This window comes from Oncorhynchus keta, chromosome 32, assembly GCF_023373465.1.
Source record: "Oncorhynchus keta strain PuntledgeMale-10-30-2019 chromosome 32, Oket_V2, whole genome shotgun sequence".
In the NCBI taxonomy this organism is placed as follows: Eukaryota; Metazoa; Chordata; class Actinopteri; order Salmoniformes; family Salmonidae; genus Oncorhynchus; species Oncorhynchus keta.
The window spans coordinates 33,585,534-33,609,861 of record NC_068452.1 but is presented as its reverse complement, the minus strand read 5'-3'; the positions used below and the strand labels follow the sequence as shown (position 1 = coordinate 33,609,861).

At 41.4% G+C, this 24,328-nt stretch overlaps 2 protein-coding genes across 4 annotated transcripts; both read left to right on the top strand.

Moving 5' to 3' along the window:
* Positions 1 to 2,124: 2,124 nt before the first annotated feature.
* Positions 2,125 to 15,277, top strand: hsd3b7 (hydroxy-delta-5-steroid dehydrogenase, 3 beta- and steroid delta-isomerase). 3 transcript variants are annotated; one of them, XR_008088819.1, is made up of 8 exons: positions 2,125 to 2,363; positions 6,084 to 6,346; positions 9,216 to 9,371; positions 11,389 to 11,497; positions 11,902 to 12,001; positions 12,560 to 12,722; positions 12,892 to 14,054; positions 14,139 to 15,277. XR_008088819.1 is itself a non-coding variant. In XM_052491540.1 (7 exons), the coding sequence occupies exons 2-7, from the start codon at positions 6,187 to 6,189 to the stop codon at positions 13,302 to 13,304; spliced, it is 1,101 nt and encodes a 366-aa protein (XP_052347500.1). In that variant the 5' UTR covers positions 2,125 to 2,363; positions 6,084 to 6,186; the 3' UTR covers positions 13,305 to 15,277. The 3 variants fall into 3 exon arrangements, 2 of the variants coding, with proteins under 2 accessions (XP_052347500.1, XP_035625279.2); XM_052491540.1 differs by having other exon boundaries at positions 12,892 to 15,277; XM_035769386.2 differs by lacking the exon at positions 2,125 to 2,363 and having other exon boundaries at positions 5,908 to 6,346; positions 12,892 to 15,277.
* Positions 15,278 to 17,354: 2,077 nt separating this feature from the next.
* Positions 17,355 to 23,626, top strand: LOC127914537 (uncharacterized). Its single transcript, XM_052491541.1, has 3 exons — positions 17,355 to 17,925; positions 18,028 to 18,499; positions 18,624 to 23,626. Exon 3 carries the CDS (start codon positions 22,146 to 22,148, stop codon positions 23,097 to 23,099), a length of 954 nt encoding a protein of 317 aa, XP_052347501.1. The 5' UTR covers positions 17,355 to 17,925; positions 18,028 to 18,499; positions 18,624 to 22,145; the 3' UTR covers positions 23,100 to 23,626.
* Positions 23,627 to 24,328: the final 702 nt, after the last annotated feature.

Genomic DNA, 24,328 nt, shown 5'->3' with positions numbered 1-24,328 from the left:
TGTATGGCTTAACTATTTTTAACAAAGAAATCAAAATTTCCCAACTGGCTGATAATACTACTGTTTTTTTAAGAGACAAACTGTCACGCACTGACTTTAGAGATCCTTTTTATGTCTCTATTTGGTTTGGTCAGGGTGTGATTTGGGTGGACATTCTATCTTTTGTATTTCTTTGTGTCTGGCCGAGTGTGGTTCCCAATCAGAGGCAGCTGTCTATCGTTGTCTCTGATTGGGAATCATACTTAGGTAGCCTTTTTTTCGCACCTATGTTGTGGGACCTTGTCCTTGTATGGTTGCTATTGAGCCCTACAAGTCTGTACGTTTCATTGGTTCTCTCTTTCTTGTTTTTCTGGTTATCATTAAAGAATATGCTTAACCTACCCCACGCTGCATCTTTGTCTAATTCCACCAACGACGATCATTACACAAAGACCAGGTTGCCCTTAATGCTATAACTGCATTTTCTATTGCATCAGGATTAAAACGGAATGTTTCTAAATGTGAAATATTGTGTTTATTTGACTCTGATGATAAACAAATAGAAAATATTCCTGTAAAGGTCTGTGTTAAATATTTAGGAATACATCTGTCATCTGATTCCTGCACATCTGTTTCCTGCACAATTTTCCCCCACATAAAGCTCTCTTGTTGAATAATTCAGACATAACTGTAAGGAATAAGTCATTGTTCTACCCCAGCTGGCATGAGAGGAATATTGACTTTGTTCTTCATGTTTTCGACCACATGGGTAATATTCTCACATATGAACAACTTATAACATTGAAAGAGTTTCCAATACCTTTCAGAGAGTTTATTTCTGTGATCAAAGCTGTTACCAGTGGTCAAACTACACTAATGAAAACTCATCTTAGCGTTGGTAATGATCACAAAGTTTATCCAGAACTCAGATAGGAAGGTGTGGGCTTACTTGATAAATCTTGTTGTAATAAATATATAAGATAAATTCTTCATTCACAAAACCAACTTACACAGAGAGGAACATTTTTCTGGAACATGCTTATTCCTGACATTGTCTGGAAAAATGCATAGTTAAGGCCTTACAAATACTGTATACCAAACAAAGTTAAGGAAGTGCACTTAACATTTTACATAAGATATATCCATGTAATTCTATGATATCCAAATTTGTTCCTATTGATGATATCTGTGTTTTCTGTGAAAAAGAAGGTGAGAATCTCTCACGTGTTCTTTGAATGTAAATGTGTGTCAGAATTTTGGGAAAACCTTGCAAAATCCTTATTTACCATTATGAACACAACCCATGTTTTTGACATGAAAGATATATGTTACTATTGCAATGATAACAAGACCATTGAAATTATTGTGATTTTTTAAAATTCTTGTTGCCAAATATTTTATACACAAACAAAAATGTTGATTGAATTTAACTATTTTATTAAAACATTAACCCTAGTGAATAATAACAAGAATAACGTTTTCCTAAATCATTACAATAAGATTTTTTTCAGAGTGATTACAATTGCACTAGAATTGTTTATTTTTTTTAATATGGTTTGCTTGTTTTAGTATTTTCTCGTTAATACCTGCGTTCTATTTTGTATGATGTAAGAATGTAAATTGTTGATCTGTATTTTTTTTTTTAAAACGTCGGCAAAACAAATTAATTCAATTGTTGTCAGCAGCAGCGTTAGTCACTAACGCTCTAGATAACATGAAAATGGCCAAAGCAGCTCTGCTAGGGCGAGTAAAAACGGTCAGACTGATGTTCTCTCATTTCTGTCTGGAAGTAGCTAGCCAATTTTAGCCAGTTAGCTTAGGTGATTGACTGCGGTTGTGAGGTCAGAACGCTCGGACCAACCCTACTCCTCTCTGACCGCTCCGAATATACAAACGGACAATCTGACAACACACTGAATTTACTAACGCCCAGACCGCACTCTGACACTCCAGGGTGATTTTACGAACACAGAGATGAGATTGTCCTACAATGAATGTTAAGACACGTTCAGACTAGTTTGAAAATATACTTGTTATGACAACGTAATAATTGCATGCGGCAGCTTTCGAAAATAAACAAATGAATTGGACTAGCGCCGTCCCATTGTTGCAAAGAGTTATGGGATATTAGATTTCCTTAGTCATTTGCAATCTAGCTTTCAGGGGGGAAGTTCCAGACTGTAGTAGAATAATATCCATATAAGGTCGTCAAGCGATTTTGTAATGCATAGTCTTTAGATATCGTCTTCTCCTACCCTGTGTGGTACTATACTGTATGTCATCAGGGTGAGTGTGCATAGTGGAACGCACACAATGTCGTACAGGAACTTGCAGGCTTGCCGGAAACTGCAATGCCCTCGTGCATAGAGAGGATTCAACAGAAGGTACGTTTGTCAGTCAAGTTCCACCTGAAAACTGAGTGTTTACTGTGTGTGTGAGAGCGATGGAGAAAACGTGGTGCTTTCTAAATGAAGCCAAGTGGATTGCAAAGTTTCGTGTCAGAGGAGGAGGAAACACAAATAAAGAAGACGAGACCTTGTATGGAACTAGGTTAACAGACACTTAGACCATTATGTGGCAAAGAAGTATGCATTTTCTGAGCTGGTTTAGTTATTTTTTAACTTCATGAACTCTGCTTCTTTAACAAGGGTGATTGAACTCACGCATGTTGCATGTTGTAACATCATTTACAAAACTAGGTGAAGCCGAGTTGTAAAACCCTAAATAGTACATTTTAGAAGTTATTTATTGAATGTTAATCATTCATCCATTTAGGACCTACCTCATTGAATGGGCATAACCCAAACATAATGGCTAAATGATTTACTAGAATTGCATCTGTTTCACTTTGTTTTCAAGCATCTAGTGGCCTTCAAAATGAAAGTGATGAGGCTTGGAGGGTTCTCCCTACCTAGGACACTTACAAGCTTGGTCTGTTCTTTTGGGGGCACTTTGTGACATGCATTTTAAGATAATAATTTGCATTCTTTATTGATAGTTGATCTAGATTGTCAAAATCAGTTATAGTCCACATTCAAACCAAATCAGTGAGACTGTTTAGCAGATGGTCAATGGTAACTTAAAGTTCAGGATGGGTATAACAAGGCTGTTTAACCAGTAAATCCTGCCTGATTCAGCGCTGTGAGTAATATGCTCTCATTTAACCTGGCAATGACAATGTTTTGCAGTCTGTAGCTGAGACTATAGGTAACTTGTCTGTGAATCATGTGACTGTCTGGAAATTTGCAAGGAATGGAAATACAATACAGTGTGTGTCACTTTCCATGTAGTTCTACGCTACTACAATATCTGTTTCACAAAATGTTGTCCATTCAAATGTTGCTGTGTGCATGACTTACAGGGCTGTTCAAGAAGGCTATTATTGGACACAGAGAGATGTTGGATGAATGACCATGTTGTTAAAACAGGAGAACAATACGGCTTCTGACATTTGACATGATATCCAATCCAGTCTAGTCAGAGAGAAAGAATGAAAGGAAGTAAGACTTTTTCTGTCTGCTTCATCGCTCCAGACTGACAGGTAGTAGAGTTCTGTGGTTAAAATCATTGAGCAAGCCAAGCCAAGACAGTAAAAAAAGCCATATTACAACCTGTGGTGACAATTGCATTGAAGACAACAGTCACACAGTTGCGGAATAAATTCAATGACACATACTGTTTGTTTCATCACAAAACCAGAGAGCCACATCTGTGTGAAGTCCACAATGCACATATCGCATGTAACAAACAGTTAACTCAAGCAAGTTAATGTTTTTGACAGTTTACTAAATAAACAAACTACTGATTTACAACCACAGAGTTACCGCAAGTCAGCAGGAGCACTGCCGCCGCCATCCCAGCACCAATTCAACTTAAACATTTGAAACATCATAAAATCAACAAGGCTATATATGCTTAGTTTAATAGACTGAAAACAAACTTAAAGATACCAAAAACAATTTATTTCAATCGATGTTGTTAAATATCATGTGGCTGTCCAAGTAAAACATAACATGTTAACTCACCCTACATGTAGACTAGTTGAACGCTTATGCCATCCTCTCTTTCATGTTGGGAAATCGGTCTATGACACTTTTAGTTTTTGTTGTTAAAGGATAGTTAGCTAAAATGCTTGCTAGCCTAACTACCTGGCATGGGCAACAATGAACCAGCTAAGCTAGCTAGCTAGTTAGTTACCGTGAGCCTACTCAGCTACATATTGAACTTCAAACGTCTCAGGCCAGTGGCACAACATATTAATTTATGGTTAGCTCAGCATCGATGTCATAATCATTGGCCTGTGCAGAGAATTAAGTAAAAGTCCAAATCCCTTCTCCACCCATGGCTTAGGAAAGGGCGGATTTAGCAAGCTAGTTTCTGCAGGACATCAACACAAGCAGACCAGAAAATGACGCTTTGCTTAGGAAGTCATTTGAATGGTCTGAAGCCAAATCCAAACTGGCCTCCCTTGGGGGGCGTTTTGTGGCACCAGGACAACCCACTGTTGAGCTCAGCTCAATGCTGATTGGCTAATTATTATTATTTAATATTATTTTATTTTTTAATCAAGGGAGACCAAATGCTTGCTGGCATCAATCAATCAAATGCTATGGCGGCAACATGTAAATAGTATTTTGGTCCAGACAGCATCAGATACATGGGCTACACATTCTGAGACCGAGGGAAGCTGTTTCCCTCGCTCGGATGATTTCTCCGGTGAGATTCAGCTACTTGCGAATTGAAGTAAATTTATGAAAACGCAGAGATGAAAGATAAATTATTTTATATTTAATTTTATTGGTTAAATATTTGGGAAAGCCTGGCTTCCCTTGGCGTCCATGAATACACGCCACTGCGGACAGTGAATAATATATTTCTAGTGAACATAGCAGGTCCGTACTGATTATGACTGTTCTAGTCCCCAAACCAGATTCCCTCTGTCATATAGCCTACACAATAAATAAATCATTCAGTGCTCCACATAGATGTTGCCTTCCTGTAGTTTTTTGTGTGGAATGTGAACTTGTGTGGGCGTGGGTGAGGTGTAGAATACAGTAGAATTTCAGGGTGAAAGCCTGCAGCAGCCTGGTATGGCAAGTCCACCGCTGCTGACGGTAAGGCGCTACAGAGTGTGGTACGCTCAGCCGAACGCACCATTGGGTGCACACTGCCTGCCCTCCAGGACACTTAAAACACCAGGTGTCACAGGAAGGGCAAGAAGATAATCAGGAACCTCAGCCACCCGAGCCACGGCCTGTTCCCCCCGCTTCCATCACTCAGACGCGGGCAGTATAGGAGCATAATGGCAAAAACTGACAGACTGGCCAATAGCTTCTACCACCAGACCATAATGCTGCTGAATAGCCACCACTAGTCAGCTATTTGCTCCCTCTATGGACATTTCCCCCCTCAACAAACATGTATCCTGCCCCCACCCCAATGGACATTTATCACTGTTACAGTTGGAAATGTGTGTATATATTTTGTTGGTGTATTGTTTCAATCAATTCCCTGACCTGCACTGTCGGAGCTCAGAGTTTAAGAATTGCACTGTACCCTGCAATTACATCTGCAACCCCGTGCATGTGACTAATAAACTCCAATCTAATCATGGTGGCATATAGCCTATCTACAGTAAGCTACATTTAAACGAAAAGACCAATCGAGGTAATTTTGCATAGTGATCTTTGCCTTTCTTTGATGTTAGAACAAACACGAAATCAAAGGTCATCAATTAAGTCCAGTGAAGCGGAGCAGTTTACGATCGATGTGTACAAACCGATCAGGGCTGCGTTCAGTACGTTTTTACGTTCTGGAACGTTCAATTGAACGGAAACGGTGCTGTACTGAACGACCTGGGTTGGGGAGCACTGTTAGCATGACCACTTCCCTTTAAAACACGTCACTCTGCTTCCAGGCACACCTCCCCACATCTACCAAACGGTAGTCTATTCAAGAGCGAACAAGAACCTTTTGGGGGAACGTGTCGTTCAGTACAAACCGTTGTTCAACGCAGCAAACGTTTAAGAGGACTGAACGCACCTCTACCTCTCCCTGTCTTTTTTCAATTTGTTCTCTCTCGTTGTTTATCTCCGCTCTTTTAGAAGGTTGGATCGCAGAGGGAGTTGTAGGAGATCAACAAGGACGACTCAGTAACTAATCAACCAAACATCAATTGTTGATAGTAGCAACTAGCAACAGTGAAGAATGTCGACGAAAGAACGGGGCCTGGTTTATCTCGTCACCGGGGGCTGTGGGTTCCTCGGACAACACCTGTTACAGGTCCTTTTGGAGAAAGAGGATGCGGTAACGGAAATTCGACTTTTTGACAAACACATCGACTCAAGTTTAAATGGCCACAGCACAGGTAAAACACAAATATATGATTGAAACATAAATTGTAAATGTCTGGCAGTTCACTGACATGCTCAAACCCCATTTGTAGTTTTCTTGTCTAATAATGTTTTATGCATATTTCATTGTCATAACCATACACCACACGAGGCTGCTGAGTAGAAAACGGCTCATAAATGTCCAGAATGATTTGCAGTTGTGGGACTGGTGGAGTTTTAAACATGAAAGTTAAGCTACTCTTAACCCTTATTCATGGTTACAATTATTATTGGGCTCAGCTACTCCTAGCAAGATATAAAGAGACTCAAGTGGGCAAGACTTCTAATCTTGAATGTCCAGGGGTTTGTTTATGCACTGAGAAGAGGTGGGATGTCAACTCCTCAGTGAAACAGTTTGGGTTTTTATCTACCTTAGCACATTGAAATGACTGAAAGTGAGATAACCTAGACTAGCATCACAGACCTTTACCCACATACATACCCAATCAAATAGATTCTGGATATCAGCTTTATTCCATAACTCTTTTCTGACACCCTTTATTTTTTTCTTACTCATATATTCTCAGGCATAAGAACATGCACATTTTAATTTTACTAACTTTGTACAAAATTGTATTGCATTGTCAGTCTTCACTACAGAAACAGAGTCATATATGGGATAGAGGTGGAGAATGGGCAGTAGGTAGATGGACTGAGAGGGAGAGATGGGAAAGCTGAAAGTCAGATACATACTAGAGTGTGACAGAGATGAGAGTTAGCGAATGTCACTGAAAGGGAAATGTTAGGATAGTAAACAACACATATCTACACTCCGCTGAGATCACTTCTACATCTGAATTCCTTGCTGTTTGGGGTTTTAGGCTGGGTTTCTATATAAGCACTTTGTGACATCTGCTGATGTAAAAAACTCTTTATAAATGCGTTTGATTTGATTTGACTGCATCGGTCTGCATGAACAATGTCATAACATGATGAGGTCTTGGACACAGATGGCCCACACCCCTCCTAATTCCATTTCCTGTCCTTGAACACTGTAGCCGGCCTATGTAATTTCCCCTAACCTGTGACATGTCATAACAGGAATCTCCACCTGCACCCTGTCACCTTGTGTGACTTTATAGTTTTTGTGGAATATGAATCAGAAAGGCAGGGCGGTATGTGGGGAAGGTTGCGCTCTTCACAGAGTGACAGGTTTGTTGGACAGAGCCTTCCTCCAAACTCAGTGATAGAAGATCACTCCATAGATGTGTTTGACTGATGAGCTAAATACATGGCATTGATTACAAATGAAATCGCCCACATAGGCTTACATTGTTAGTCTTTAACCTCTATATTGCCATAGGCTACATCCAGGTAATATTAGAATACCTTGTTTTCTCTTAAATAGCAAACATATATATTTCTCCCCTGGTGAGAATGTGCTTTTCAAGTAGAGGAGATATAGGGGAGGAAAAATTGAAAAAATGATTTGCTTACCATTCATTATGTAGGCCAGTGGTATTCACCTCCTACTATGTCTGGAGCTGTTGTATTCGGTGCATGTGACTAATACAATTTGATTTGATTTGCTACTTAACCAAGCCACTGAGGCAGAGCTAAAAGAGACAGCTGCAGTAGTGTGACTTCAAGGCAAGAATGTTTTTTAAGAGTCAGGACCATTCCTGTGGTTACTTGGACTCCAGCCCCGTCCTGGCTTCATGGTCATCAGATATATTTCAAGGCCATGATCTAGATAAGCCAAGCCAGGGACAGCACATTGAGAATAAGGGAAGCTTCTTTTCCATCTTATCATTCCAAGAAGGAAAGACGGAACAAACAGACAAATGCTCTCAAAAGACACATTTGTGAAGAACGTGATTTTGTTGAGACCCACCTACCGGTGTTCCGATAAACATAAAGACCTTGTATGAGAAGACATTAATTGTGGTGGGGTGATTGGGTCTTTTATATCAACAATCAGATTACTTTTTTTCCAGAGACAGAGTTCCTCAGTGGACCCAGCTTTGGTTAGGTAGCTAGGCAACGTAGGATCTGATTTAGAGGAAACAAATGAACACTCAAGTCAAAGAATCAAAGAATACTTCATATAGCCATGGAAACATGCATAGAAAGACTTGGTTCCTCCTCACACAACATATGTACAGTGGGGCAAAAAAAACGTATTTAGTCAGCCACCAATTGTGCAAGTTCTCCCACTTAAAAAGACGAGAGAGGCCTGTAATTTTCATCATCACTTCAACTATGACAGACAAAATGAGGGGGGAAAATCCAGAAAATCACATTGTATTATTTTTAATGAATTTATTTGCAAATTATGGTGGAAAATAAGTAATTGGTCAATAACAAAGGTTTATCTCAATACTTTGTTATATACCCTTTGTTGGCAATGACAGGTCATTGGGGGCTGTTGCTGGGCAACACGGACTTTCAACTCCCTCCAAAGATTTTCTACGGGGTTGAGATCTGGAGACTGGCTAGGCCACTCCAGGACCTTGAAATGCTTCTTACGAAGCCACTCCTTCCTTGCCCGGCGGTGTGTTTGGGATCATTGTCATGCTGAAAGACCCAGCTACCTTTAATCTTCAATGCCCTTGCTGATGGAAGGAGGTTTTCACTCAAAATCTCACGATACATTGCCCCATTCATTCTTTCCTTTACACGGATCAGTCGTCCTGGTCCCTTTGCAGAAAAACAGCCCCACTGCATGATGTTTCCACCCCCATGCTTCACAGTTTAATAATTGTATTATTGTGCATTGTAGATCAGTTTATAGATATTTCATTCAGGTGAAAACTATCTCTTTATAGTTTTATATACATTATATCTAACATCTTACAACCCCCACACACACACACACACCTTTCTCCCTCTCTCCCCCATCAGAGCGGGTAAAGGTGGTGGTGACACAGGGGGACATCACAGATTACTCCAGTGTCCGGGAGGTTTCCAAGGGGGCAGACCTGGTCATCCACACAGCCAGCCTGGTGGATGTCTGGCACAGAGTCCCTGAGACAGTCATCCAGGCTGTGAATGTTCAAGGTAAGGCCTCAGACACAGCAATAGCATTAACTGGCTGAGAATATGCACCAATTTGTACATGTAGAATCGCATAAAAATGTGATCAGTCAGACGTCGACAGCGGGTGGTCCTTAAAACACAGCGCGCTGAACGGTGGGCAGACGAACACTAGATCCACATTCGGTGCGATGTGTGGAAGCCTTAAGACACAGGAGGATTTATGAAGAAGGGAATGGAAAATATGTTGAGGGAAAGGAAAAGAGAAGAGGGAGAAATGGTTGCCTTCGAGACAAACATAGGAGGGGTGGTTGGCTTCTCTTGACTGTAAATTAAACCACAACAGGAACTGTTATGGAGACTCATGAAAACCCATGAAATAGTATTCCCTAAAGTTATTGTGATTCATGGTATAACCCACGTTTTTCCTGTTTGCCTGTCGCCTCTCCCTTCCTATAGTGCCTGGTGTTTCCCTCCGAACATTTTAACTATAAAACTGCCCCTTGAGCCTGTTGAAGGATGACAACTACAACAATGGTTTTATAGTCAGCAAACATAGACATACACAAATAAGGTCATTATTTATTTATTTATGTAGTGGGTAAATGTGTGTGAGTCTCTGAGAAGTCCTGTTTATAGAAATTGTGTGTGTGTGTCTCTGAGAGGGCCTGTTTATAGAAATTGTGTGTGTGTGTCTCTGAGAGGGCCTGTTTATAGAAATTGTGTGTGTGTGTCTCTGAGAGGGCCTGTTTATAGAAATTGTGTGTGTGTGTCTCTGAGAGGGCCTGTTTATAGAAATTGTGTGTGTGTGTCTCTGAGAGGGCCTGTTTATAGAAATTGTGTGTGTGTGTCTCTGAGAGGGCCTGTTTATAGAAATTGTGTGTGTGTGTCTCTGAGAGGGCCTGTTTATAGAAATTGTGTGTGTGTGTCTCTGAGAGGGCCTGTTTATAGAAATTGTGTGTGTGTGTCTCTGAGAAGGTCTGTTTATAGAGATTGTGTGTGTGCTTGTCATGAGATTGAAATGGCTGTAAAAGACTCCTCTCAAAAGGTTTCACATCTCACGATAAGGTTAGTGCCAGCCTGTCAGGTGGTTTTCATGCAACTGAATTACCTACAAACTCAACTTATTGATGGGAATCAGCTGCTCTCTGTGATCCACTGCAATTCATCTGGTTTCTATTAAACTAACAACATCAAATTAAAATAGCAAGCCCTTTGAAGTATTATATAAGCCCAATTGAACACTGACACTTTGTTTCCAGTTTGTGGTTATTCTATCTATTCCCCATCTGGTGGGTTGCCTACTGTGTTGTGTGTGTGTGTTACTGTATATTTAGTTATTTATCTGTTATTTTACCAGGTAAGTTGACTGAGAACACATTCTCATTTCCAGCAATGACCAGGGGAATAGTTACAGGGGAGAGGAGGGGGATGAATGAGCCAATTGTAAACTGGGGATTATTAGGTGACCGTGATGGTTTGAGGGCCAGATTGGGAATTTAGCCAGGACACCGAGGTTAACACCCCTACTCTTACGATAAGTGCCATGGGATCTTTAATGACCTCAGAGAGTCAGGACACCCTTTTAACGTCCCATCCGAAAGACGTCACCCTACACAGGGCAGTGTCCTGTCACTGCCCCAATCACTGCCCTGGGGCATTGGGATATATATTTTTTTAGACCAGAGGAAAGAGTGCCTCCTACTGGCCCATATCAGATGTTTCACATCCTTCTAGGATGTTTGTGTTGAGCTCTGAGAAAATATTTATCATCCCGGGTTAGTTCCTAGAACATGCTCGTCCAGGTGCTTGTGTAGCCAACGTCTCTGTCCAGATGTTCTGCACGCACTTACTGTTGACCGCATCACACCCTAGCCCTTTCTTTCTGCATCACACCCTAGCCCTTTCTTTCTGCATCACACCCTAGCCCTTTCTTTCTGCATCACACCCTAGCCCTTTCTTTCTGCAATTAAATCAATGATAACCTCTAGTTATTGGCCTCGAGAATGTTTCTCTTCCTCTCTCCTTGTCTCTCTAACAGGAACTGTGAATGTGATCAATGCCTGTGTGGAGAATGGTATTCAGTATCTGGTCTACACCAGCAGCATGGAGGTGGTCGGCCCCAATGTGAAAGGAGACCCCTTTATCAGGTAGATAAATATCTGTTTCTCCTTTAGGCTTTCGTTATTTTTTTCCTCTTTCCACTAAATCACTACCTCTCCTCCATCTGTCTTTTGTCTGGCCCGTACGGTAGAGATTTCCCTTATCTGGGATGTGTTTGGCATTCTCTTCCTTTCACATCAGCTAAAGCAGTCACGGTATCTGTAAAAATGTCTATCAGCCTTTGCATGCATGACTGGCTTTCCTAAAATATTCACAGAAACAACAGGATGAGTCCTGCACAGCCAGCAAGGAGAAACAACATCATGAAAACTGCCAATATCCATCTGACTATTATATTGAATCATTCCACATGTGAATGTGATATTCTGTTCAAAGGTCATCAAATAATAACACCCCCCCCCCCATCTCGCTCTCTCTCTTTCATGCACAGAGGTGATGAAGACACCATCTACAATGTTTATCATGATATGCCCTACCCCAGGAGCAAGGCCAAGGCAGAGAAACTGGTGTTGGAGGCCAATGGCAATAAGGTACTTTTATTAACACATCGCATCTCATACAAAGACGTGGTAATAACACACACAGACCAACTCACACACTTCTATTTGATGGACATTTGAAAGATCCAGGGGATAGTTGCCTTTAAATGTACCCTCATTAATAGCCTGATTCAGATAGGGAATCCCTTCATGGACCATAATCAGATACTTATTCTCTCTCTTTGACTGAACTGCTCCAAAAGGTACAGAACACAAATATACTATAGTAATCCATTACAAAAAATGGTTTGGAGCTTATGATGCAAGTAAGATTTTTTTCGCCCAATGGCCATATTTGTGCTGTTACTCTGCGCAAAAAATTAATATTTCTGAGTTATGGTAGAATTATTTTCGACTGTTACTCTGCCAAAAAGCTGTTGAAGTGTTCCCTTGTGGCCTTGTGCGTTAGTCTACTCCACCCTTCTGTTAACATGTTGAGTTAAAACTGCATATTTGGGATTCTGGGTTTCCAAACTGTTCATTTCCCGTCCACTCCCATCAGTTTCTAATGCTCTGTTACCACATCCTTCCTCTCCTCTCTCTGGCCAGGTGAATGAAGGGGCCTGCTTGTACACATGCTCCCTCCGTCCCACAGGGATCTATGGTGAGCAGCACCAGCTGATGAGGGACTTCTATCAGATGGGTGTGAGGACAGGGGGCTGGATCATTCGAGGCGTCCCAAAGGACACGGAACATGGTCGTGTCTATGCAGGTGAGTCCTGAAACGCGTGCTGATACCTAGCCACACCTACAAGATCTTTTAGCTGATTTTCTACTGGGCTCTTGGTTATGTACCAAGGTGGCTACTTAACTTGTTCAACAGCCCTAGTGGATTAGGTTAGTGGTATACACGTTCTCAGCATAGTTTTCTTCTTTTTCAGGTAACGTGGCTTGGATGCATCTGCTGGCTGCTCGCTCCCTGAGAGAGCACCCCCAAAGGCTTGGAGGGGAAGTTTACTTCTGCTATGACGACTCACCCTACAAGAGTTATGAGGATTTCAACATGCAGTTCCTGTCTGGGTTCAACTTCCGCCAGGTCCATGTGCCGCTATTGGTGCTGTGGTTGGTGGCGTGCCTGAATGACCTGCTCCGCTGGGTGCTGAAGCCTGTGTGCAGCTACACACCATTACTCAACCGCTACACACTCGCTGTGGCCAGCACCTCCTTCACAGTGGGTTCAAACAAGGCCCAGCGCCACTTCCAGTACCGCCCCCTCTATGACTGGGACCAGTGCAAGGCCCGCACACAGAGATGGGTGGACACCTTTCCCTTCACAGGCCCCAAGGACTCCTGATCTGGGCTGGTCTGGTGGAACCTTGTCTGGGCTAAACCGATGCATCACACATCATAACCTGGGATGGATGGAGGAGTGAGAGGACTTTCTCAGATTTATATTCTCACTATGTTTGCTTCATCATAAGCAGTATTATCATTACACATATGCAAACAAACTCTTGACCCCTGAACTCTTAAACCCTGAACTACGACCTCCTATACGTGTTCTTCAAAAATGGTTATGTCCTCCTACCTGTCATTACTTGTGGCTAGCCTGTAGCTCCTCAGGCAAAATGATGACAAGGCATGTTCCACACTGAAATGGGTCACTTATCCATCCCATGATCTTCTGATTCACATGAGACCCTTCCCAGCCCTAAATAAGAGATAATATATTGAAGATTCAATATAAATGTTTGGGGCTTTATCGGACATTGCAATATTCATCTTCTTACAAAAACGGTAGATATAATGTGATAGTAGTCATAAAAGGGGATAGATATGTGATCTAGGAAAGCTGCTCATGAATTGTTTTGAGTCTATTTCCAACAATACATTGCTATACATATTTTGCAATACATACATGAAAATGCAATACATTTTTCACAAGACATCATCACTACATAGACTTGATCTGTTTTTGTTGAAGAGCACTAGTGCAGAAAATAAGTATTTACCTCTTCAACATGCATTAATGCACACAGAGAATATTCTCTGAATATGTTCTATGTGATTTTAGAGTTTTGTGAATCACCTGCTGTACATTAAGGTAATATAATCATCTGAATGCACTGACAATTTAAAAACAATAATTTAAAAAATATTTTAAAATAATATTTGCCAGTGCATTCAGATTTTAAACTTCAGACAGAGAAATGGTTCATTTTATATTTCATGCCTATTGATGAAATTATAATTTTGAGAAGTAGTGTTACTTAAAGAGCAACTGAAGGCAATAAAAAAACATATATTCTATTCTCTGGTAGAAAATGGCCTATGTCTCAAAGCAACTATACATTAATGAAATGTAAGCATTTCATGAGACGCCTATAAAAGATGTGTAACATGAAAATATTGTCCCATTTACAATGTGTAATTTATTGACAGTCGCTAACTATCCCCAGAGATAGGCTATCCAAAGTCAAAACAATTTTGACACTGTCGCACACCAGCCGGCAAAGAAGTTGGATAGCGTGCTAGATAATTTAGGCTTCTTCCAGACACAACCTTGTTCGACTGTTTCAAGTTATCTCAAAGGGTGTGTATTGTTTTGGCAGAGTGTAAGTACAAATGCTTCCCACATCGGAAAACACAACAGACACCCACATCAAAGAGCGCCGAGACCCAAAACTTGTTAAGTTTAATTTCCTAATGAGGAGAATTGAAACCAGGACTCGATCAGGAAGTTCAGCCCTCTTTAAGAAAACAATTAGACATACTTGGAACACAGGAGGTTGGGGGCATCTTAATTGGGGAGGATGGGCTTGTGGCAAGGACTGGAGCGGAATTGGTGGAATGGTATGTGTTTTTTTATTTATTTTTTGCTTTTTATTTTTGCATTTTCCAATTAAGAACATTCAAAACAAAAGTGAAAAGATATTAGACAACGATAGGACAAAGTGACAGTAACAGACGAACATAAAAAAATATATATATAATTATAGTTATATAAACAAACATACAATAATAAAAAATAAAATATTTAAAAAAAAATAACGAGACATTGGATCACCTGCCGTAGGCTACATAATATACATTACGTGTGAAACATTATGTGAGGATTATATATAGATTCAATCAATGAGATGTGGGGGGAGATTCTCCATATAGTCAAAAGGTTGCCAAATTTTGTAAAATGTCTTTAACCGTGCTTTTACACCTGCATTGTTTGCTGTTTGGGGTTTTAGGCTGGGTTTCTGTACAGCACTTTGAGATATCAGCTGATGTACGAAGGGCTATATAAATAAATTTGATTTGATTTGATTTAACTTATTCCTCAAGTAGTAAGTGATTTTCTCCAAAGGGATACAACTAATAACTTCCGAAAGCCACATTGCAACTGGCAGGGAGGAATCCAATTTCCATTTCAAGGCAATACATATCTTGGCAATCGCTAGCAATATTTCTGTTAGCTTTATAGTATGGCTTTGCCTAAGATTGGTGTTAGTAAAGTTACCCAGTAGACAGACCTCCGGGTCTAAAGGGAATGCAACCCCGTGAATTGAGGATATGGCATTGCATACCCCCTGCCAGAAACCGTGTAGTTTTGAACACTGCCAAGTGGAATGGAGGAATGTTCCTTCATCTAAAACATAGGGAGGAGATATCTGGGTTGAACCTGTGCAGTCTAGATGGGGTGATATAGAGCTGATGGAGGAAATTAAACTGGATCAGTCTGTATCTGGAGTTCAATGTGAGAGAGAATACAGTAGACGGCACGGGTCAAAATGATCGATTGATGACCGTACGTCATGATGACGTGTACATGTCAGAATATGGGCCTCCGGCCCGTCCCCCCCCCTGTTCATGTGTTCACGTGTTAGAGGGTGTGTGTTATTTTATATATCTATGGAATGCTTTGAAGTAGTCATGTTGCTTGGTGTCTAGGGGGCTGGTTGAACTGGGGAGGGTGGGGTTGAGTGTTTGAACTTTTGGGACTGTGTATGTCCCCCCACCCCCAGTTTTATCTCCCTTATGGTTGTTATCTATGAAGCAGGAATGTCCAGGGTTATGTATCTGGGGCCTAGGCTTTATAAATGTCCAGAACAAGCCATTTTTAAGACCTGAATATTAAACATCTAAAATATGTCTACAAGGGGAATTCTCGGAGTGCTCTGTAGCTCATGTCATGAATCCAACGCCAAAAGCCTGGAGGATATTTTGCTTGAGGCTCCAGAATGTTTTAAAATACAAGCGAGGGACATATTTCGTACATATTCAACCCGGAGGAATCTACGGTTAAGATATTCACAGACAGCGTGTCCCAACCCTTTTATCGTGCAGAACCCGAGCCTTTTTCTCCAGCGCTAAGGATGCGAGAATGGCTTAAAATAAGGCTAGCTTTGTGTCAAATGGAACGCGCCCTGAGTGCTTCAAGGCTGCCAGGATATGCGTTGGAAGAACAAGTCTGTGGACGAAATTATCTGATGGCTCTGAGAGTCACTTCCATGGCTTATACCCCAGACTCCAGAGTGACAATTTTAGCATGTGAACAATTTGATAGGGCAAATGCTACGAAAACGGTCAGTTCATATGTATCCTCCAATGCATGCAAGTGTAAATTGTACATTTTTTCAAATAATGTTCAGTTTTAAATGGCGCGATTACCACATTTTCCGAACCCTGATGAATAAGCTGGACAGTCTTTTCGAAAATCGTGAACAATTACGGCGATGGCCGAGGTTATCGTTGAGACATACCCCGGAACAACAAGGTGGGAGGCGGATCTTTCCCTGGATGGAAAGTGGACAGAGCTTCGACGGAGCGCGGAAAATACTTTGCGATGGGGAATTGGAAACGGATAATGTTCAGGGCTAACAGGACCCTATATCTGGAAGAAATAGTAAAAAAATTGAATTATAACGTGTGTTAAAATGTAGGTGTTAATTTCGAAAATGTATAGCCCCATTTAACTAAGGGGTAGGGTCCCACGCTAGGGTCTGGCGCAGACAACTGTAAGATCTGAAAAACATGTATTATTTTATAGTCTATTCCTACATGGGTATGTTAAGAACATTACGTTTTATTAAAGTTTGTAATAATGTACAAAGACCGGCCTCCAAGTTTTTTTTTTACATAAAACACGTGTGATGCATGTTTAAATATTATTCAAATGTGTTACTTAATTCAAACATGTCTTAAAGGTTGTACGAAATATTTTGGAATTTAAAAAACGGCATCTCACCCTTTAACTATGGGAAAAGCCTATTTAACAACGTCTTCCAGCTCTGTCGCGAAGTAAAATAGAATCAGGGGTGTGTGTGTGTGTGTGTGAGTGGGCTTGTGACGTAGCAACAGGCGTGTGTGTGTGTGGTTGTGTGTGTGTTACATAAACCCTAAGGTGGGGGGTTCAACCCGGGGTCCCAGAGCTCTATCTGTAGAGAATCGTTTGAAACCAAGGTTTACATTATCCGTCATATGGCCTGTCAAGATATAGGCCTACAGCCCGGGTTAAACACTGATATCTAATCAACACACAGGGATTCTAGCAAACCCAATGCAGACAGAACGGTACTTTGAATTCAAAGCCTTTTGGGGGGCTCTAAAACAGACATACAGGGGTGGGGTGTAGCATACATCTCTCAAAAACTCATTCCGTACTTTTAGATAGTTAGGGACAGAACTATTTTTAATCTCGCATAATGGATATTTCTGGAGGTGAATAAATGAAAAACATATTTTAAGATTTGTTTGAATATTATTGGAATATTAACCCCTAGTTATTTGGGTATTTCAGGCCAAAAGGCCAATATAGGTTAAAAAAGTGTAGATATAGCGTATAACTGTTAATATTGTCTAATGGTGTCTAGGATCCCCGACATTTACGCAGCTTTTACGTGATTTACCGGATCTGGAACAACATGAGGGGGGTTCACAGGAGCAAAAGTCAGGCAGGCAATCACCAGCGGCCTTTTTTCGTTGTAAGTCCTTATAATTAAACACATACCCAATAATATTTATACATAAAAAATTTAAAAATAGGGTGTACTATTTAAAAATATATATATTTTATGTATTTACAGCCGACATACAGCCAGGAATGATAAAGGATGCGTTATGGACATCTGACACGCCGGACTTTGATGCAATTCTACCGTTCTGTACAAGCGATTTTTCAAACTCACCGCGAATCCAGGGAGCATCGACCCCCTCCCGAAATATTCCAGACCGCAACATGCAAAGAGCAGCGGTGGCCCAAGTACATTGCTCTGAATCAAGCCCACCAGAAAACTACTGTTGGGCCGGGAACTTGCTGCTTCACGAGCCGGCGCTCCAGGGACACGGTATGAGACCATTATACAGTTTTGTTATTAGTTATACGCCTTTTTATTAGTTATAGATCTGTTGACAGCCTATGTTAAAACAAGGACAAATTATGTTTTTTTCAGACTGCCCGCCCGGAGACAGGCCCAGCAGAATCTGGAACGCTAGAGGGAAAAAGTCACACACCCCCGGTTTCGGCGATTCGTCACAACAAGCGCCAAAAAAGCTGAGGTATTTTAACTATGTATTGTTAATATATATTATTATAACGGAAAGGTATTTGACATTTGTATGCAGCTAACATATATTTTTTTATATCTAATAACGTAATTTTGTATGTATTATTTTCATTCAGACTCCGCCCCGGCGAAAAACGGCACAGACGGCCACATACATCTAGAGCTGGGGGATTCCGGCGCCCTGAGCATTCCCGATGAAACACCCGAGAGAACTGTTTTTAATGACATGTCAGATGTTGACGACCAGCTATTCTGTGATGCGGCCAACCTTATCGACCCAGTCAATTCTACGGCCTCAGTACCTGCAGCCGAACAAGAAAGGTTTTTCACATTATTTTCCAGGGCTTTGAAATCGAGGAATGTTTTGCTATACAAACGACTGGGGGATTTAATTGAGAGACAGTACAGAGACGATATGTTATTCTGGCATAGAACAATTCCACGCATGTTAAACAGCAACCCCATTAAAAAACGCAAATACAGACGCTAAAATCATACATGTAACACCAACCATTACAGAAAGACCCAAAAAACGAACACCCTTAATTATCCAAAAATGGCAGAACTACCGCAACAAGGGGAGACAGTTGAAAGCCTCTTATCCCAGATTCCAGCCGAACTCCTAGAAGTTATTAAACGTATGAACGAGTCAGGAACGTTAGATGAAAGCATATTAACACAGATTCCAGCCGAACTCTTAGAAATGATTAATCGTATGAACGAGTCAGGGCCGCCTGAGGAAAACATGTTATCCCAGATTCCCGAAGCCCTCATAACCTTAATTAATCGGATGAACGAGAGTCAGACAATTTCGGCCCCGACCACCCCAACAGTGATAGAACAACCAGTAACGCCCAGGTCCGTAGAGTCTGAAACGCCACAAGATGTTTTTGGGGAATTGGACAATTGTCTAATAAATCTGGCGGCAGATGTTCATGATAGACGTGTCAGGGTTGTGTACAGGAATAAATTCAACAATACAGAGATTCGACAGTTTTTCAATTTCCTATGGGTGAATCAGAATCTTGACTATGCTGTATTTTACATGATGATAATGGACACTCTAAATGATCTGTTAGAGACTGCAAGAGATTATGGCGAACCTCGTGATGTCTTACAGTTGGAAATTTGTGGAGATAGCCTGCATAACACAGTATCTCTTATTTTACCCAATGGCGAAGCAGATCTTGAACAATTTACCGCGCTGGTAGAACGCCTTGTTCAGTCAAATTTAGCCATCATAGCCGATCGGACCAATCGGATTTGTAGTGCAAATAATACGTCAACCGCAGGGGGGTGGTGGGCAGAGAAGGAAGCTTGATAGCCTAATGCAGTCAGAAATCATAAGCAATAAAAGGGCCTACCTCATAAACGTTCACAATACTGATAATAAGCTATGTTTTGCAATAGGCCTAGCGCATTTACTTAACCCCGGATGTACTGATCTGACGGCATTGCAAAAGGCTAGAGAGATCCAAACGGCGGTGGGTCTCGGGATACAGGAAGGGGTGGCATTCTCAGACATTGTCAAATTTGAAAACTTTCTGAATATCAAGATTGTGGTTTTGTACCACAGTAGAGCTAATGCAGCTCTCTTGAAGTTCCAAAACACCCCCCAATCGCACCCTCAGATTCTGTACTTTTATGTGCAAAATGAACATTACTACGCCGTTACCAACATCACGGCGTTCATAGGCGCACCCTATGTGTGTCCATCCTGCCATACCGGCTACACCCGAAAGGGGGGGCACTCATGCCATTATAACTGTTCGGTATGTCAGGATGCAGAGTGCCCTATACAAACCCTAAACTTGACACCATGTGAGGATTGCCATCGCACATGTCGTTCGACCTACTGTTACGAGAAACACAAAATTGAAACATGGCACCCTAAGGCCTGTAAATCTGTAAGCATTTGTGCCATTAACAAGAAATGCCCAAAATGTCATTGCAATTACAGCCTTAAAACAGATAGCCCTAAACCACATGTTTGTGGAATCATACATTGTCCAATCTGTAAAGGGGCTCTGAAAAGCAGAAATGCTGAAGTGGTTCAAGAAGTGCCACACGAGTGTTATATTCAGCCCTTGGCTGAAGATGAACATTCAGAGAAATAAGTGTTCTATGATTTTGAGACAAATCAGCAATCGGGGGATCATTTGCCTATTTTTGTATCTACCATGACATTCAAGGGGGAAAAATGGTCTGCAGAAGGATCCAATTGTGCACTACTCTTTCTAAAACATTTTAGAAAACCACAGTACCGAAACTTTACGTTTATAGCGCACAATGCTAGAGCCTACGACTCTTACCTTCTTCTGAACCCCTTGATACAGCAAGGCGTGGCCCCCAGTGTCATAGCTCAAGGTAGTAAAATCTTGTGTTTTGTAGATCCAGCCTTCAACCAGAGATACATTGACAGTTTAAGCTTCTTACCCATGAGATTGGCTCAAATGCCAGAGGCCTTGGGTTTTGAAAACTCTGTGAAAGGCTGGTTCCCCCACTTCTTCACATCTGAGGAGAATCTACATTATATCGGATCATATCCCAGCCCAGAAATGTACGGGTGTGATCAAATGTCTCCCAAAGAGCGTGAGAGATTCATGACTTGGTATGAGACAGTAAGACATGGCACCTTTGATTTCCATAAAGAGATGGAATCATACTGTGACAATGATGTGGTTATACTTCGTGAAGGATGCCTCAGATTCAGAGAATAGGTAATCAAAGATGCAGGCATTGACCCCTGGAGTTGTACAACTATTGCATCGGCATGCATGAAAACATACCGTACACACTATCTGCCTACAGCCTCTATAGCTTTCCCCTCGCCTGACAACTACCGACGCCAATTCAAGGCATACTCTAGTGGGTCCATTCAATGGCTAGAGTATATGGCCCAGGATAAAGACATTTTTATTCAACATGCTTTGAATCGAGGGGAGAAGCCATTTGGCTCTTACCATGTAGATGGCTACACCCAGATTGATGGGGTTGAGACCGTGTATGAGTACAATGGTTGTTTCTTCCATGGTTGCAAATCTTGCTTTGTGCCCCAGAACATGTGTGTCCTAACCCAAAAGACTTTTGGGGAAATGTACCAAGAGTTTCAAGACAAAGTTGATTCTTTACAGGCTACTTACGGTCTAAAAGTGGTTGTTTTGTGGGAGCACGAATGGACAGCCCTCAAAAAGTCTGATCCTCATGTTCAAGCATTCTTTTCCAGCTTTGACACCCCAGAACCTCTGGAGCCAAGACAGGCCTTGTATGGCGGCCGTACCAATGCTTTGACATTGAGGTATGTAACGCAACCCGACGAGACAATAGGCTATGTAGATTTTACATCCCTTTATCCGCATGTAATGAGTTCCTCATGCTATTCTATAGGTCATCCTGAAATTATTCATCGTGATTTTGACTTACCTCAAAACTATTTTGGTCTGATCAAAGCAACAGTCTAACCTCCAAGGGGTTTGTTTATACCTGTGTTGCCTTACAGGGGCCCTCAAGGAAAACTTTTCTTTCCCCTTTGTCGCACCTGCAGTGAAAACATACAACAAACCCCATGTGATCACACTGATCAAGAAAGAGCACTGACAGGTGTATGGGTCACAGCTGAATTCTCTAAGGCTTTAGAGATGGGGTGTCGTGTGGCCAAAATCTTTGAAGTATGGAACTTTTCAAAGAAATCAGACACTCTTTTTAAAGAGTACATCAATACCTTCTTGAGATGTAAGCAAATGGCTTCAGGCTATCCTGCATCGGTCACAGATCAAGAGAGTAAAGACAGGTACATTCAAGACTATCATGACAGAGAAGACATCCTTCTTGACCCTGACAGAATAGAGGTCAACAAAACCAAACGAAATGTGTCGAAATTGTACTTAAATTCGCTTTGGGGCAAATTAGCGCAGAGGTGTAATATGCTAACAACGTTGATTATTAAAGACCCTGAAGAATTTTTGGAATTCGTTTTTTCGGACCAATACGAAATTTCACATTTTTCATTCTTGAGTCAAGACATTGCCTTGGTGCAATGGCGACGTAACAAGAAGTGGGTTCTACCCCCAGGTAATGTAAATGTGTTTCTTGCAGCATTTACCACGGCCTATGGCCGACTTGAACTGTACATGCTCATGGAGCAGCTTCAGAGGCGGGTACTTTACCATGACACAGACTCTGTGGTCTATGTAAGAAAACCGGGGGATTGGAGCCCCCCACTCAGCAACTATCTGGGTGGCTTAACGAGTGAACTCGCAGAGGGTGACCATATCACAGAATGGTCATCCTGTGGTCCCAAAAGCTATGCTTTTAGAACGCTAAAGAATCACGTGGCATTGAAAGCCAAAGGAGTGACTCGAAACTATGAAAATGCCCAGCGTGTAAACTTGGAATCAATCACACGCTTGGTCGAGGGGGGGTTCCTAAATGACAGGAATAGTGACTTGGAGATTTTGAGCTCCTACAAAAAGATTGTTAGGGATAAAAAGGGCTTCCATCTGAGGAATGCCCCACTCATTAAAAGATTCAGGGTTGTCTATGACAAGAGAGTGCTTTTGCCTGACGGGACCACATTGTCCTATGGCTACTGACTTATGCTACAGGCCGCAGTGTGTCAGGCGTGACTCAAAAACTATGAAAAAATACCCCTCGTGTAAAAACTAGGAATCAATCACACGCTTGTTCGAGGGGGGGTTCCTAAATGACAGTAATAGTGACTTTGAGATTTAGGAGCTCCTACAAAAAGATTGTTGGGTATAATAAAGGGCTTCCATCTGAGGAAGGCCCCACTTACTAAAAGATTCAGGGTTGTCTATGACAAGAGACTGCTTTTGCCTGACTGGACCACATTACCCCTTTGGCTACTGACTTATGCTACAAGCTACAGGGGTCTTAAAGCTTAAGATATAATGACTGCTGTAGAAGGTTTTGACCCCCGGTTGCAACTACCATTTTCGGCCTTAATCGCAGGGCCTTCGAATAGTGGTAAAACTTGTTTTGTAAAAAGTATTTTAGAGAATTATGAACATGTGTTATCTCAAAAGCCTGATAATGTTGTGTGGTGTTATTCATGTTATCAACCTCTGTATGATGAATTGTTGAAGACAATAAAAATCAAGTTTGTTGAAGGAATACCTGATACCCTGTCTGATGATGAACTTTTATCTCCTCATAAAAACAATCTGTTGGTTTTGGACGATATGCTATTTGCAGGTAGCGAACATCCCGAAATTGCCCGAGCGTTTACCCAATATACTCATCATAGAAACCTGTCCGTGCTTTACTTGGTGCAGAATGTGTTTCACCAAGGTAAAAATAGCCGCACCATCAGTTTGAACGCCAATTACATGGTTTTGTTCAAAAATCCTAGAGACAAACTACAAATTAACACTCTAGCTCAGCAGATGTACCCGGGAAGGAAATCCTACTTTATGGAGAGCTACGAGGACGCGACCCAAGCGCCATTTTCTTATTTAATCGTGGATTTAAAAGCAAATACTCCAGAACACCTGAGGCTACGAACCGGTCTGTTCCCTTGGGAGTGGCCGGCTGCGTACATTCCTAAAAAAAAGTAGCCGCTATGTCTCTGCGTTTAAAAATAAACTTGCCCCTCTTGAGAAGCCTAGTTGGGCCTACATCTAATGAACGGAAGGCCATCTTGGGTCACTGTTCTTCAGATCTCATATTATCCCTATGTGAGATTGCTTTGAATCTTCTCAAAGGACGCATTCTACTCACCCTGACACAATTGAAAAAATTAAAGAGACAAAAGACCGCGATCAAGCTCTTTGCCAATGAAAGGGTCAGTCTTCAAAAGAAA